The sequence below is a fragment of the Scardinius erythrophthalmus genome (genome assembly GCF_964197995.2).
Source record: "Scardinius erythrophthalmus genome assembly, chromosome: 18".
Lineage (NCBI taxonomy): Eukaryota > Metazoa > Chordata > Actinopteri > Cypriniformes > Leuciscidae > Scardinius > Scardinius erythrophthalmus.
In genome coordinates this window covers 36,837,172-36,852,529 of record NC_138238.1, presented here as the reverse complement: position 1 = coordinate 36,852,529, position 15,358 = coordinate 36,837,172, and the positions used below count along the sequence as shown (strand labels likewise).

Below are 15,358 nucleotides of genomic sequence, written 5' to 3'. Positions count from 1 at the left end.
TTTCCTTAGGTTCATATTTTTACTTTTGGCTCATGTTTTAATGTTTACTTCTAATTTTATATAAATTATACTAATATTAGTTAAAATAAAAAACTTATATCATTAGAATCAGGTGGATTTACTATTAATTATTGTAACTGATGCTTTATGACTTTACTGGAATGAACATAAAACGACATTGCTTTTAAAACAGTCTGCATCTGTTACGTCAGAAACGAGGATACAATATGCAAGTGCAAAAAACTCTTTATTGATAGGCAAATAATGATGATGATGATGATGATGATGATGAAATCCGGGTGATACAGGCTGTGGCGCAGGGACTTTGATGGTCAGACACGGAGAGATGGATGAAGTGCAGTGCGCTCTGATGAGTGAAGACGTGATCCAGACATGAAACGTAATCCAACAAGACGTGAAACAGGAACACAGGAACTCCAGACGGGACACGAGGCACAGGAACAGGATCAGACAACACAGAGACTTCATGCAACGATCTGACAAGGAGATGAGAAAGCGGTGAGCATATATAGGAGATGAGATGAGTGGCAGCTGGTGATGATGAGTGATTGCAGCTGGCTACTGATCAACAGTAACGATCCGGACACACCCACTCACACACTCACACACATGTAAACAACAAGGCACGAGACTAGAGAGAGACATTGGATCTATGAACCGTGACAGTACCCCTCCCCCTAGGAACGCCTCCTGGCGTTCCCAGGTCCCCTTACCTGTCGATTGTAATCATCGATAAGGGAGTGATCCAGAATGTCTCTAGCAGGTACCCAACTTCTCTCCTCTGGACCGTAACCTTCCCAGTCCACCAAGTACTGGAATCCGCGTCCCCTCCGCCTTGAGTCCAGCACACGATTGACCGAATAAGTGGGTTCCCCATCTACGAGTCGCGGCGGGGGAGGAACCGGGATTGGCGGATTAATACGAGAATGAAATACGGGTTTAATTTTGGATACATGAAAGACGGGGTGAATCCTCCTGTACGCTGGAGGTAGGTTGAGGCGGACTGCCACCGGACTAATGATCTTGGTGACAGTAAACGGGCCAATGAATTTGGGAGCAAGTTTATTAGACACGGAACGCAGAGGAATGTTCTTGGTAGAAAGCCACACTTTTTGACCAGCGACGTATACGGGAGGCCTAGACCGGTGGCGATCGGCTTTGGCCTTGGTGCGCAACCCCACCTGGAGTAGAGTCTCACGGGCTCTAGTCCACGTGCGGTGACACCTCTGGACGAAGGCGTGAGCGGAGGGGACCGCGACTTCGGATTCCAGACTAGGAAAAATTGGTGGCTGGTACCCTACACTACACTCAAACGGAGATAGGCCCGTAGATGACACTGGCAACGTGTTGTGGGCGTACTCCACCATAGAAAGTTGTTGACTCCACGAGGAAGGATTCTTGGAGACTAAACATCGTAACGTTCTTTCCAAATCCTGGTTGGCTCTCTCAGTTTGGCCATTGCTCTGGGGGTGGAACCCTGAGGACAAACTGACAGTCGCCCCCAGAAGCTTACAAAATTCTCGCCAAAATTTGGACACAAACTGGGGTCCCCTGTCAGAAACCACGTCTATCGGGAGGCCATGTAACCGAAAGACGTGGTCAACGACAATCACCGCTGTCTCCTTGGCTGAGGGTAATTTGGGCAAGGGAATGAAATGGGCCGCCTTCGAGAACCGGTCCACCACGGTCAAAACTACCGTGTGACCCTGAGAGGGTGGGAGGGCGGTAACAAAATCTAGAGCGATATGGGACCAGGGTCTCGAAGGAACCGGCAGCGGTTGGAGTAACCCATCTGGGGGTCGATTGGAAGTCTTACCAGTGGCACAAACTGAGCAAGCCAAAACAAAATTGTGAATGTCACGAGCCATGAGAGGCCACCAGAATCGTTGCTTGACTAAAAATCTAGTGCGACTGACTCCTGGATGACAAGCCACATTGGAAGAATGCCCCCACTGAATGACGCTGGACCTCAGACCCTCAGGCACAAATAAACGATTCGGTGGGCAACCGACCGGGGGCGTTACCCCTTCTAAGGCCTTCTTGACCTTCGATTCGACCTCCCATACGAGTGTGGAGATGAATAGAGTCTCCGGTAAAATGCACTCGGGAGTAGACGGGCGTTCGGAACGATCAAAAATGCGCGATAAAGAATCGGGTTTGATGTTTTTAGAACCCGGGCGGTACGAGAGAGTAAAATCAAAACGACCGAAAAAAAGTGCCCACCGAGCCTGCCTGGAGTTCAATCTTTTAGCAGTCCGAATGTATTCTAAGTTCTTGTGATCAGTCCAAACGATAAAAGGTACCCCCGACCCTTCTAACCAGTGCCGCCACTCTTCCAATGCTAACTTGACTGCCAACAACTCTCTGTTCCCAATGTCATAATTGCGTTCGGCAGGAGATAGACGATGAGACAAAAACGCGCAAGGATGCATCTTGTCGTCTGAAAGAGAGCGCTGGGATAACACTGCTCCTACCCCCACCTCTGACGCATCGACCTCCACCACGAACTGACGTGATGGATCAGGGGTTGTCAGAATAGGGGCTGAAACGAAGCAACCCTTCAGTTTGGCAAACGCAGCCTCGGCTGCGTCTGACCACCTGAACGTCGTTCTGGGGGAGGTCAAGGTGGTCAGAGGTGCGGCTAGTTGGCTGAAGTTGCGAATAAAACGCCGGTAGAAATTGGCGAACCCCAGAAATCTCAGTAGGGCCTTACGAGACTCTGGACTTGGCCACTCTACCACAGCCTTGATCTTCTCAGGATCCATGCGCATTCCCTCAACCGACACGATGTACCCTAGGAATGGAACAGACTGTGCATGAAAATCGCATTTCTCCGCCTTGACAAAAAGCCCATTCTCTAGCAACCTCTGAAGCACTCGTCGGACGTGCTGCACGTGTTCCTGGAGAGAAGAAGAAAAAATCAGTATGTCGTCCAGGTAGACATAAATGAACTGATCTATCATATCTCGCAGCACGTCATTGACGAGTGCCTGGAAGACCGCTGGACTGTTGGAAAGCCCGAAAGGCATAACCAAGTATTCAAAGTGTCCCCTGGGGGTGTTAAACGCGGTCTTCCACTCATCCCCCTCCCTGATGCGGACCAAATGATAAGCATTACGTAAATCCAATTTTGTGAAGATGGACGCTCCCTGCAACCTCTCGAAGGCTGAAGACATCAACGGCAAAGGATAAGTATTCTTTACCGTGATGTTGTTCAACCCCCGGTAGTCAATACAAGGTCGCAGAGACCCGTCCTTCTTCCCCACAAAAAAGAACCCCGCCCCCGCTGGAGAAGAGGAAGGGCGGATGAACCCCGTTGCTAGAGAATCAGAAATATATTTCTCCATAGCCTCCCTCTCTGGTGTCGAGAGTGAATATAACTTGCCCTTGGGCGGAGCTGTACCTGGTAATAAGTCTATGGCACAGTCATAGGGACGATGCGGAGGGAGAGAAGCAGCCCGAGACTTACTGAACACCTCCTTCAGGTCCAGGTACTCCGCGGGCACGTTAGACAGATCCACTGCCTCCTCCTGCAACACAGGGACAGAAACAGACGGACAGGCAGACACTAGACAAGACTTATGACACTGATCACTCCACGAAGACACAGACTTGAGCTGCCAGTCCACTTTAGGGTTGTGACGGGTGAGCCAAGGGTGACCAAGGACAATGGGTGCAAGGGGAGTGTCCAGGATGTAGAAAGAGATGATCTCGGTGTGGTTGCCTGATGTGATGAGGGTGATGTCTTCTGTGGCAAAAGTGATGGTGGGAAGTTCTTGTCCATTAAGTGCGTGTACAGCAATCTTATGTGTGAGGGGTTTGAGGGAAATCTTGAATTGACGTGCGAATGAGTGATCCATGAAATTACCCTCTCCCCCGGAATCCAAGAGTGCTTGACAGTCGTGAGTGAGTGTTGACCATCTCAGTCTTACCGGAAGGAGGGTAGATGTTGATGAGGTCTTCTCGGCGGAGATCCCACCCGATAGTAGCCTCATACTTACTATCGGGCTTGGCCCTTTTACCGGACAGTTGTAAGCATAGTGTCCGGTTCCTCCACAGTATAGGCAAAGGCCCTGGGACCTCCGCCTTTCCCTCTCCTCCCGGGAAAGCCGAGCTCGACCCACCTGCATGGGCTCGTGATCGTCGACGGGGCTGACCGCGTCCCCGCCTCCAAATCGTGGACCCTCGGCACCTGCCAGAGGGCGTCTACTCGTGGCGTGACCTCCAACTCGGGATAGTCGAGCGTCAACTCTGAGGGCTAAAGCGATGAGTTCATTAAGAGATTGAGGCAGGTCCAAAGCGTAGATCTCTCTCTGGACGCGGTCAGCCAGCCCATGCAGGAACATGTCCCACTGCGCCTCCTCGTTCCATTTGCTCTCCGCTGCCAGGGTCCGGAAATCGATCGAAAAGTCTGACACTGATCTCTCTCCTTGACGTAAATCAGCCAGCATTCTTGCAGCTTCTCTTCCACCGGCCGCCCGGTCGAAAACTCTTTTCATCTCAGCGGAGAGCTCCTGGAACGAGGCGCAGCACGGATCTTCATTCTCCCACACCGCCGTTCCCCATAAGGCCGCTTTCCCAGTCAGGAGGATGAGTACAAAGGCGACCTTGGATCGCTCGGTCTGGAAAGTCTTGGGTTGGAGAGAAAAAAGCATTGAACACCGGGTTAGAAAAGCTCTGCAAAATTTTGGATCACCTGAATAGGGCTCTGGGGCTGGTAGGCGTGGCTCCGACTGGGATGGGCTGTCCGATGGTGTGGGAGGAACGGCCGGTGTGGGCGGCGCAGTGGGAACTCGTAGCTGTTGGATCTGCCGGGTGAGCTCGGACACCTGCGCCACTAACACCTGAACAGCGCGACCAGTATCGTTTAAATTCTGCTCTTGCATGTCCAAACGAGCCATATTGTTACTCAAACAGTCCTCCATGGTCGGCGCTGATGTACTTGCTGTATCCATTCTTGGTCAGATCGTTCTGTTACGTCAGAAACGAGGATACAATATGCAAGTGCAAAAAACTCTTTATTGATAGGCAAATAATGATGATGATGATGATGATGATGAAATCCGGGTGATGCAGGCTGTGGCGCAGGGACTTTGATGGTCAGACACGGAGAGATGGATGAAGTGCAGTGCGCTCTGATGAGTGAAGACGTGATCCAGACATGAAACGTAATCCAACAAGACGTGAAACAGGAACACAGGAACTCCAGACGGGACACGAGGCACAGGAACAGGATCAGACAACACAGAGACTTCATGCAACGATCTGACAAGGAGATGAGAAAGCGGTGAGCATATATAGGAGATGAGATGAGTGGCAGCTGGTGATGATGAGTGATTGCAGCTGGCTACTGATCAACAGTAACGATCCGGACACACCCACTCACACACATGTAAACAACAAGGCACGAGACTAGAGAGAGACATTGGATCTATGAACCGTGACAGCATCTGCATAAAGATGTAAAAAGTCAAAAAATTCTAATAAAGTCTATGTGCAGGTATAGCTTTTTTAATTATCCGTTTTTTATTGACGATATCTGCTGTTTTTTACGCTTTTAATCAAGACAGACACTGAAAGATGTGAGTGAAAATCACTCTATCCCTGTAGCAGAATAGAATAAAAAAATAAGAATAAAAAAATGAAAAATTACTCTATCTCTGATCATACTGTAGCAGAATAGAATAAAAATATTCATTAAAAAATTAAATAAAAGGACAAATCACTCTATCTCTGATCATACTGTAGCAGAATACAATAAAAAAATAAATTAAAAAATAAACAAAATGACAAATCACTCTATCCCTGAACCTACTGTAGTTCTGGAAAACAAAACAAAACAAAAAACGTTTGGCGAATTAGTCAGTTTACTTCAGGAAAATGTCACTGGTTTCTTCACCACGTTTATCTGATCTCTTGTGACATCTGGTGGTAATGATACTGAAATCATTTCTTCATCAGCCCATCAGATTCCTCAGATTGGGATTTCTCCTCATGCAGGCCTACTGTACTTCCAAATGTTATCCCATGTAATTGTCATCAGCTGTTATAACACACACACACACACACACGTGAAGGATAAAAATAGCCCTGGCTGGATTTAGGATGGGTGTGTTTTCTGCTCTCTTCACCAAGTGCTCCTGTCAGTCAAGAGCCCAAACAAGATGGCAGACAAAGCGAGCTGGGCTTTGGCACTCACAGGCAAGTTCATTCTCTTTCTTCTGAACTCTTTACACACTGAAAGAGCCCTTTCTGAGGTTTCAAAGCTGGAGCAAAGGTTTGGACGTTTCTTTGACACACTAAACACATAGAAGTGAAAAAACTCAAACTAATCATAAATGCTAGTAGTTTTTATATGCCTATAAATGCACACTTCAAACAAGTGTTTTCGTATTAAAATCTGCAAATGCTTCTGATAACCTGCAGACTTGCACTGTTAAAATATTTCGAACAACGGATTCTTTAAAACATTTTTACAACATACTTTTTTCAAACGTTCTTGTTCTCTTTGGTTATTTCCTTTATCCTTCATTCTTCATATATTTACAGTTGTATTTAGGCTTCCCTGTTGGGTTGTAATTCCAACTGTCTTGGTTTGGATGTCAATATTTTTGTATGGATATTTATTTTACATAATCTGTATACTTGTATAGTCTTGTGTATATTTCGAAGCATATTTTGTCTCAAATATTTGTTTTCTGTATCTCCTCTGTGTAACTGACCCGTTTTAATTATGTTTATTATAATTTTTATTTTTATTTTATTTGTATTATTATTTATAATAATAAATTATAATTTAAAATGTCACTGTTATTTTGATTTTTACTTACTGTTGTAATAGCTGATTGTTTGTCTGTCATTTTGTATGTTAAAAAAAATTGATAAAAAAAAAAAAAAACATAGTCATGTGCATAATGATAATGAATGATATCACAGTAAGTTTTGTACGTAAAAGTGTTCGGGATGTGTTCTGTCCTCAGTCTGCGCAGCCGGTTTGCTGGCGGTCCGGTCAGACATAATCACCGAGGCTCCGGCGGGACAGCTGTTCGTCTACGAGTTACACAGAGAGCTTTTCCAGAGTGAATTTGAGCCTTTTCATAAAGTCTTCGGTATGTTGCAGATATTGTACAAATGCAATATTTCAAAAAAGCCCAGCTCACAGTATCTAACAGCACGTCATGTGTCTTGTCCTGATCTGTAGGTCAGTTTTATAATGACCCCATGGTGTTTAAATGCAACAAGGAGCGATTTCCCGATCTGCCCCGGTGGCTCCGCTTTACCCAGAGGGATTCTTATGACAACGGATTCCTGTACGGGACGCCACTGCCACAGGACCAGGGCAGAAACATCATTGAGGTGAAGAAACCATCGCTCATATTTAACAGCAACATTCAAAAAAATAATACCCATACATAATTAGTAGGGGTGTAACAATACCCTCATGTCACGATTCAATACATATCACGATACTGATCTCACGATACGATATTATTGCGATTAGGGTGTACTGTCCCTTTAAGACCAGCCGCTGCTGTCAGAGACGCGGATCTCACACGCGCCTCATCACAACTCTTTACGTTCATCATAAGACTACTCTTATGTTATGAAGATACTCGACAAAAATACATTTTGGCACAATTTTGTGTGTTATTGTTCGTTCAAGCTCGAAAGAGAACTGTATTCTGGCATGCAGTTTTGTGCGCACGCACGATACGCTTTCTGTGTGTCACAGTCAGGACATTCACAGGCGCTGTCTGTGCGATACTGGCGCGCGTCTATTTGTGGCTCGTGTCGTGTGTGTGTGTGTGTGTGTGTGTGTGTGTGTGTGTGTGTGTGTGTGTGTGTGTGTGTGTGTGTGTGTCAGGAGGACAGCGTGTTCTTTTTTGTCTTATCGCATGAATGGTTTAAAAGCATTTGCATGAATAGCGGGATCATGTAACACTAGTCAAAGGATGCCAAAAATTAACAGATGCTGCGTTAATTGAGCTAATTTGTTTATTTAATATAAAATCGCAGCATTTTGCGTCATATAATCGCGTAGGCTTGACATCGCGATTGCGATACGATTAATCGTGCAGCACTAACGATGCTCCAAGAAGTATGATAAAAGGTAAAAAATTAACTGTTGATTAACCCGGGTCATTTTGACAGTGATCAACAGTGCCAATTTTCTTCAGATTTTATTTAATATTTCCAAAATTATTCAAATATATATATATTTTTTTTAATAAAGAAATGAGATGCCTGCTGTCAAATAAATGAGGCCTATTAAACCAAGAAATATAAAACCAGTCCTAATTGAAAGAGAACAAGTTGACAAAAAGATTGAATCCAATATTGGGTGAAAATATAGTATAATGAGAGATTTATAAGCTATTTTTTATAGTCCGGTCATTTTTGACCGAGAACATCACGGGTGTTATAGGGTTTTGAACACCACACAAGGGTTAAAATGCACAATTTGATTTGGGTGTAAATGAAGAGGCTTGGACCAATGCACAGGACAATAGTGCACCAGAATAAAAATATTAATGATTCTGAAGCTGAAAACAGAATTATTTTAGATTAATATGTTTGCACTCTGTCACTGACTACACTTTTTACAGGTAACATCAGACAATTGGCATTATCAGGACCCACAAATATTCCCCCATTATATTATACATTATATTCAACATTATATATAGCAGTTTAATGTAGTACTGACACTAAAACTCTGAAAACTTGATTTTTATATAGGCTACTATACACAATACATACTGTCACTATCCACGATGCATGTTGCATTTTTGTATTCCGATATATTGAGACACGATATATTGTTACACCCCTAATAATTAGGTTTAATTGCTTGTGTATACTCGGACACAATATTATTGGGCTTAAAAACAAAAAAGTCTAATCAAAATATGTATCTGTCAGATATTTGTGATCAACAAGCGGAGTTACGACACATCTCGAGAGAGGCTGGTGATAAACGTGGGTCCTGCAGGTACGGTGTGGCTGATGAATCTGTTCCTCACGCGCTCCTGTGATGCTCCTCTGATGTTCTGGGCTTGTTCTCCTCCAGTGAAGCTCATGCCGTACCAGGCCGAGTTCTTCATAGAGCGGAGAGAGATCGAGAAGGTTCTGCCGGCTGCTGTCCAACAGGAGATCCAGCGGGACATTCAGCATCTGTGGGGAACCAGCAGACTGGACTTCGTGAACATCACCTCTGCTCTGGACAGAGGCGGCCGCGTCCCCCTTCCTCTTCCAGGCTATTTTGAGGGGTAAGGCTACTCTCAATATTTATTATTATTATTATTAGCAGTATAGTATTATAGAACTACATCTCTTTCAAAAGCTTTGATGTGACTGTTTTGTTTAATGGAACATTTTTATTATGTTATTGTTGTGAAATTATATATTTTTTTAACCAATTATTATTGGAGTATATATTATACTAAATAATAATGCTAACAATAAAAAAAAATAATACTAACAACAATAATGATAATTATTATTATTACATAATTATTATAGAATAATTATAATAATAATAATAAAATAATAATAATTATTATTATTATGTTGTTGTTGTGAAATTAATATTATTAAAATGATTTACCCATTATTATTGGAGTATATATTATACTAAATAATAATACTGACAACAATAATAATAATAATAATTATAGAATAATTATAATATATTATTATTATTATTATGTTGTTGTTACAATTATTATAAATTTTACAAATTATTATTAGAGATTATTACTACACAATAATTATATTATTAACACACAATAATCATAATAATATTATTATTTTATTATATAATATTATTATATAATTATTATTTAATTTAGCTTACTGTTCAGGTATTTTCTTTTACAAATAAAAAATTTCAGTCAGTATTTTTGTCTTGTAAATATTATTATTATATTGTATGATTATAATAATAATAATAATAATATTCTATTAGTAAAAATTACATTATTATTATTATTTAATTATAATTAATTTAGCTTACTATTCAGGTATTTGTTTTAAAAACCACTTATCAGTCAGTATTTTTGTCTTGTAAATATTATTATTATATTGTATAATTATAATAATAATAATAATAATATTCTATTAGTGCATTATTATTATTTAATTATAATTAATTTAGCTTACAATTCAGGTATTTGTTTTAAAAACCACTTATCAGTCAGTATTTGTGTCTTGTTTTCCAGTAAATGTATCCAAATATTCTTTAATTGAGATTTGCGATATCTATTTCATAAGATGAACCTGAACCTGAATCTTCTAAACATAAATTAAGACTTTTTTATTGAAACCTAAGAGGGGTTCTGTGCCTCCATTGAAAGTCCAGGTAACCAAAGAGGTCATCAAGACATCGTAAAGCGAATCAAAATCAAAAGATATGTGTGAACGAAGGCCTTATGGGTTTGGAGCAGCATGAAGGTGAGCCAAAGTGACAGAATGGACCTGATTTTGCCACATGTCTGTGTTTGTCTCAGTGTGTATGTGAAACTGGGATCAGACCAGCCCTTCTCCCAGTGTATGCTGAGGCTTGAGACGCCGGAGCAGCAGAGAGAGTGTGTGTCCGGAGGAAAGATCAGCGGAGACTGCAGCACCTGCACAAACCCCATCAACTGCATAAACTGGTGCCACACTGTCCTGGTGAGACACGACACATGGTGTTCTGTGTAATGGATAGCTCACCTTCACTCTTACATCTCGTTTCTGTACCAGTTCGATCTGTCCAAGCCTGTTCCTCGTGCTCCGGTGCCCACCGTGGGGTCAGGTGTCCTGGCGTGGGGTGGAGAGTTCAGTCCTCCAGAGTCTCCGCCCGACAGAGACTTCCTCCCCGACTACATCGTCACCGTCGTCGTTCCCTTTGCCCTGGCGTTGATCCTCTGTCTCATCCTGGCCTACATCATGTGCTGTAGGAGAGAGGGAGTGTATGTCCGCTTCACAGAGTCACAGAGTTTCTGATGCTAACGCTGTTTCAATGACCATTTCAACTTTCCTTTTCTCTTTGTCCTTGTTATTGCAGCCTGAAACGAAATAACAAGACCCCTGAGTAAGTACCCTATCCCGAATCACTTCATATCACTTCACAGGAACCGGCTTTTGTTTAAGGAAAGACACTATTGTTTTTCAGGCAATGGTTCATTTTAAGATTTTGGGCTATTTTGCTTCCAATAACGTCTTCTTTCAACTAAATTGAGTTGATCAAACTTAAATAATTTTCATAGATGACTCTATTTAAATATTTTATGTTAGACTTTTTAAATATAAATACGCATTACTCCTAATTAGATATGTGAGTGAACTAAATTTAAATGTGTCATATCTATGAAGGGCCTGAATAATTTTTTTAAGTGGAGTGGATACATATTTAAGTGCTAATTTCATTACTCTTCATCTATATGTGTTTACATTTCAATTACAATACGTATCTTTTTAAAGGAACACTCCGACTTTTTGGGACTTTAGCTTATTCACAGTATCCCCCAGAGTTAGATAAGTCCATACATACCTTTTTCATTTCTGTGCGTTCTGTAAGTGTTATTTGACGCACCCACCGCTAGCCTAGCTTAGCACAAAGACTGGATGTAAATGGATAATGGTAGCATACTAATCCCAATAAGTGACAAAATAATGCAAACATTTTCCTATTTACATGTTGTGATCTGTATAGTCACAGCGTGTACAAATAACAAGGCTATATGAGACAGAGAACATTTTTAATGGATGGAGTGGCTACTTTGTTTACGGAACCATCAACAGGGTGTCTCGTGTGCTGCGCTAATCACTCCGCCCAAGTAGCTGTGCTCCTACGCCTAGTGAGAATATAGTTCCCCGTATTTATACGATTAAATATGGTCTCTGTCTCATATAGCCTTGTTATTTGTACACGCTGTGACTATAAAGATCACAACATGTAAATAGGAAAATGTTTGCATTATTTTGTCACTTATTGGGATTAGTATGCTACCATTATCCATTTACATCCAGTCTTTGTGCTAAGCTAGGCTAGCGGTGGGTGCGTCAAATAACACTTACAGAACGCACAGAAATGAAAAAGGTATGTATGGACTTATCTAACTCTGGGGGATACAGTGAATAAGCTAAATTCCCAAAAAGTCGGAGTGTTCCTTTAAGGCTGTTTCCTCAATATTAGTCTTTTCAACAGATTTACATACACCAAGCTTTTAAGTTTTATTCCTGTCTATTCTTAAGGTTTTTACACAGGGGTTTGTTCATATTTCATTTGCTTGGTTTATATCATAATGCATCCCAAACAAAACGGTGGGGAAAAAAGTTTTCAGATATATGGAAAGATATCCAAATCTCTTCTGTAAAAACTATGGAAGCTTGTTTCCGCCACAGAATAAAAAAATGTCATTGCAACTCTCACAATTACGACTTTATTTCTCAAAATTTTGAGATATAAACTTAGAAATGTGAGTTATAAAGTCCAAATTGTGATACATAAACTCGCTTTTGCGGTAAAAATATCAGAATTGTGAGATAAAGACTTGCAATTTCCTTTTTTCATATTTTATTCTGTGGCAGAAACAAGCTTCCATAATAGAAACCTTTAATTTTAATATGTCAAAAATTAAATTAAACAAGAATGTTGAACTTGGCTTCATCCAGTGTTCAGATTTCTGTTCTGGAAATGTATGCAAATTAGTTCATATTTAACTAAATAATGGCACATTTTCATATTTTAATGTAACATTATAGAGAAATGTCTTAATGTACTATCATTAACCAAGTAGGGAAAATATGGTAATATATCTATTAGTTGAAATGTTAACTGTGTTCACCTTTGGTGTCTTGCCTTAAAGGGATAGTTCACCCAAAAATGTAAATTCTGTCATCATTTACTCACCCTCATGTTGTCCCAAACCTGTATGAGTTTCTTTCTTCTGTTGAACACAAAAGAAGATATTTTGAAGAATATAGTAACCAAACAGTTGATGGACCCCGTTGACTTACAAACTAAGGGAAAAATAAAATAAAAATACTGGGACCAGAAATTGTGTGGTTACAGCAGAAGAAAACCTGTATAAAGAAAGAAATTCATACAGGTTTGGAACATCATGAGGGTGAGTAAATGATGACAGAATTTTAATTTTTTGGTGAACAATCCCTTTAACTCAACAACACACATAACATGTTTCCCTTTCTCCGCGTCTCAGTCTCCAGCTGTACCATCACCACACCATCCAGGAAAACGCCAGCGAGCTGCGGAGGATGGCAGGCGGCGACAGGCTCACGGTGGATCCGCCTCGACAGTGCTTACAGCCACTCCTCATGGCGGAGCAGGCCATGGCCGAGCGCTGAGAAACATCGCATGCTTTTAACTTTCACTATTTCTTTCTAGCTTTGTGTGTCTTTGAGAAATACTTCACCAAAAAAAAAAAAAAAATCATCCAGAAATGTTGTTCCAAACCTGTATGCTACTGTTGTTTTCCATGAAACACAAAAGGAGAAATTTGGAGAAATCCGTATGCAGCTCTACAGACGGCTGTTCAGTTTAAAAAAACAAGGACAAAAAGCATCGAGCACTATAAAACAGTCCACATGACCTGTGCTGTGCAGTGATTTAAAGTCTTCATGTGAGGAACTGAACGAATCAAAGTCTGTTCTTCATGTAATGCTTTGCTTCATAAGTCATATTGATTGTTTTAGTAAGGACCATGAATATTTCTTCAGTTTGCATTAGTCAAATCATTCTGACCGATCTGCTTAACCCTCTGGCAGTCTTCAGTCATTTTAGATTTGGATTTGGATTTTGTTTTTATTTATTTTTTGGTAGGCCTGTGCAATATGAAGACACACACACATAAAAAACATGATTAGAATTGTATGCAGTGTAAAATGTGGTTTGATGTGGAGTAAGTAAATAAATAAGAAAAATCTGAAATGAAATTAACATACAGTAAACTCTTCAACTGTGGTCTATAAAAATACCTTTCTTCTTCGTGTGCTTAAAGTATACGATACGTTGTTGACGCTGCACCGCCATCTATCGACGTTGATCAGCGCACTTGTTCTTGAGTTTATGTAACTGAAAGAAATGAGTTTTAGACACAAATATTAATTGACTTGTCTGTCATCAAATGTATTCTGTTGCTGTACATGTTAACGCTGTCTTCTGGCTTTCAGACCTTTTCTTCTTTAGCACCTTAAATTAGCACATTATTCCTCATTGGCTTAGCGACAGAGACGGCAGCCAATGAGCGTGAGGATTCTCGTTTAGCGAAACACGGCGGATCTGAGGATAGCCTAAGTCCCTCCCCTTCCGGTGGAACACCATGGGACCTTAATTCGGAAAAATATTGTATGGTAGTCAATGCGAGAGACAACAAATATTTGAATCTCGTTTGAATTGTGCCCTGAATTACACATATGATGTTTAGACAATTTAAAAGATACATTTTAAAGTCAAGAAAGTCGCAGTTTGATGTAAAACTGGTGAGGTATAAGACTGTGAAAATACGTAATTACAAAGACTACACACCCAAAAGGCACACATGTGACGTCATACCCTTTCTCTCAATGAATGAAGCTAACTTTACTGAAAGAATTAGACCAGTTATATATTCAAATATTTAAAGGTGCCTTTAGGTCCAGGGCGAGATGGATTGAGGAGGGAGAGAAAAGTAGGCTACTAGCTTTTTTTTTTTTCACTTGAGAAAAGGAATTTTAAAAGGAAAAGCATTTCTGCTTTGCAAATTAACAATTCTGTTTCAAAACACCCTGAAGAAATAGAAAATTTTGTCACAAATTTTTATAGAAAATTATACTCCTCTGATTTTCAGGCAAACCAAAGTGATTCATACCTACATCAAATTAAGAACTATATAGCGCAAATTAGTGATGAATTTAAGTTATTATGTGAGGCTCCTGTTTCATTAATTGAAATTAGGGATGCAATGAAATCGATGAAAAAAGGGAAGTCGCCTGATGCGATGGCCTCACTTTAGAATTCTTTATACACTTCTGGGAAATTTTAGAGCAACCATTTTATTAATGCTTCAAGAATGTATAAAAACTGGAATGACGATTCCCACTATGAAACAAGGAGTGATATCTCTTATTCCCAAACCAGACAAAGATGTAACTTTAATTGATAATTGGCGCCCTATCACACTTCTAAATTTTGATTATAAATTATTTGTTTCTATTTTTGCCAAGAGATTAAAACAACATTTACATCATATCATTAATGAAACACAAACACAGACCGGCTTTATGAAAGGACGTCATATTAGCTGTAATACTTGTCTTGTTCTGGATCTTATTGATTATAAAGAGGAAATTGAGT

At 40.8% G+C, this 15,358-nt stretch overlaps 1 protein-coding gene across 1 annotated transcript; it reads left to right on the top strand.

The window, feature by feature from the left end:
- The first annotated feature begins 6,134 nt into the window (after window positions 1-6,134).
- On the top strand, window positions 6,135-13,993 carry sgca (sarcoglycan, alpha). Its single transcript, XM_081392298.1, has 9 exons — window positions 6,135-6,222; window positions 7,002-7,130; window positions 7,223-7,377; window positions 8,944-9,013; window positions 9,092-9,290; window positions 10,530-10,692; window positions 10,765-10,973; window positions 11,069-11,095; window positions 13,227-13,993. Exons 1-9 carry the CDS (start codon window positions 6,186-6,188, stop codon window positions 13,369-13,371), a joined length of 1,134 nt encoding a protein of 377 aa, XP_081248424.1. The 5' UTR covers window positions 6,135-6,185; the 3' UTR covers window positions 13,372-13,993.
- The last annotated feature ends 1,365 nt before the right edge of the window (window positions 13,994-15,358 follow it).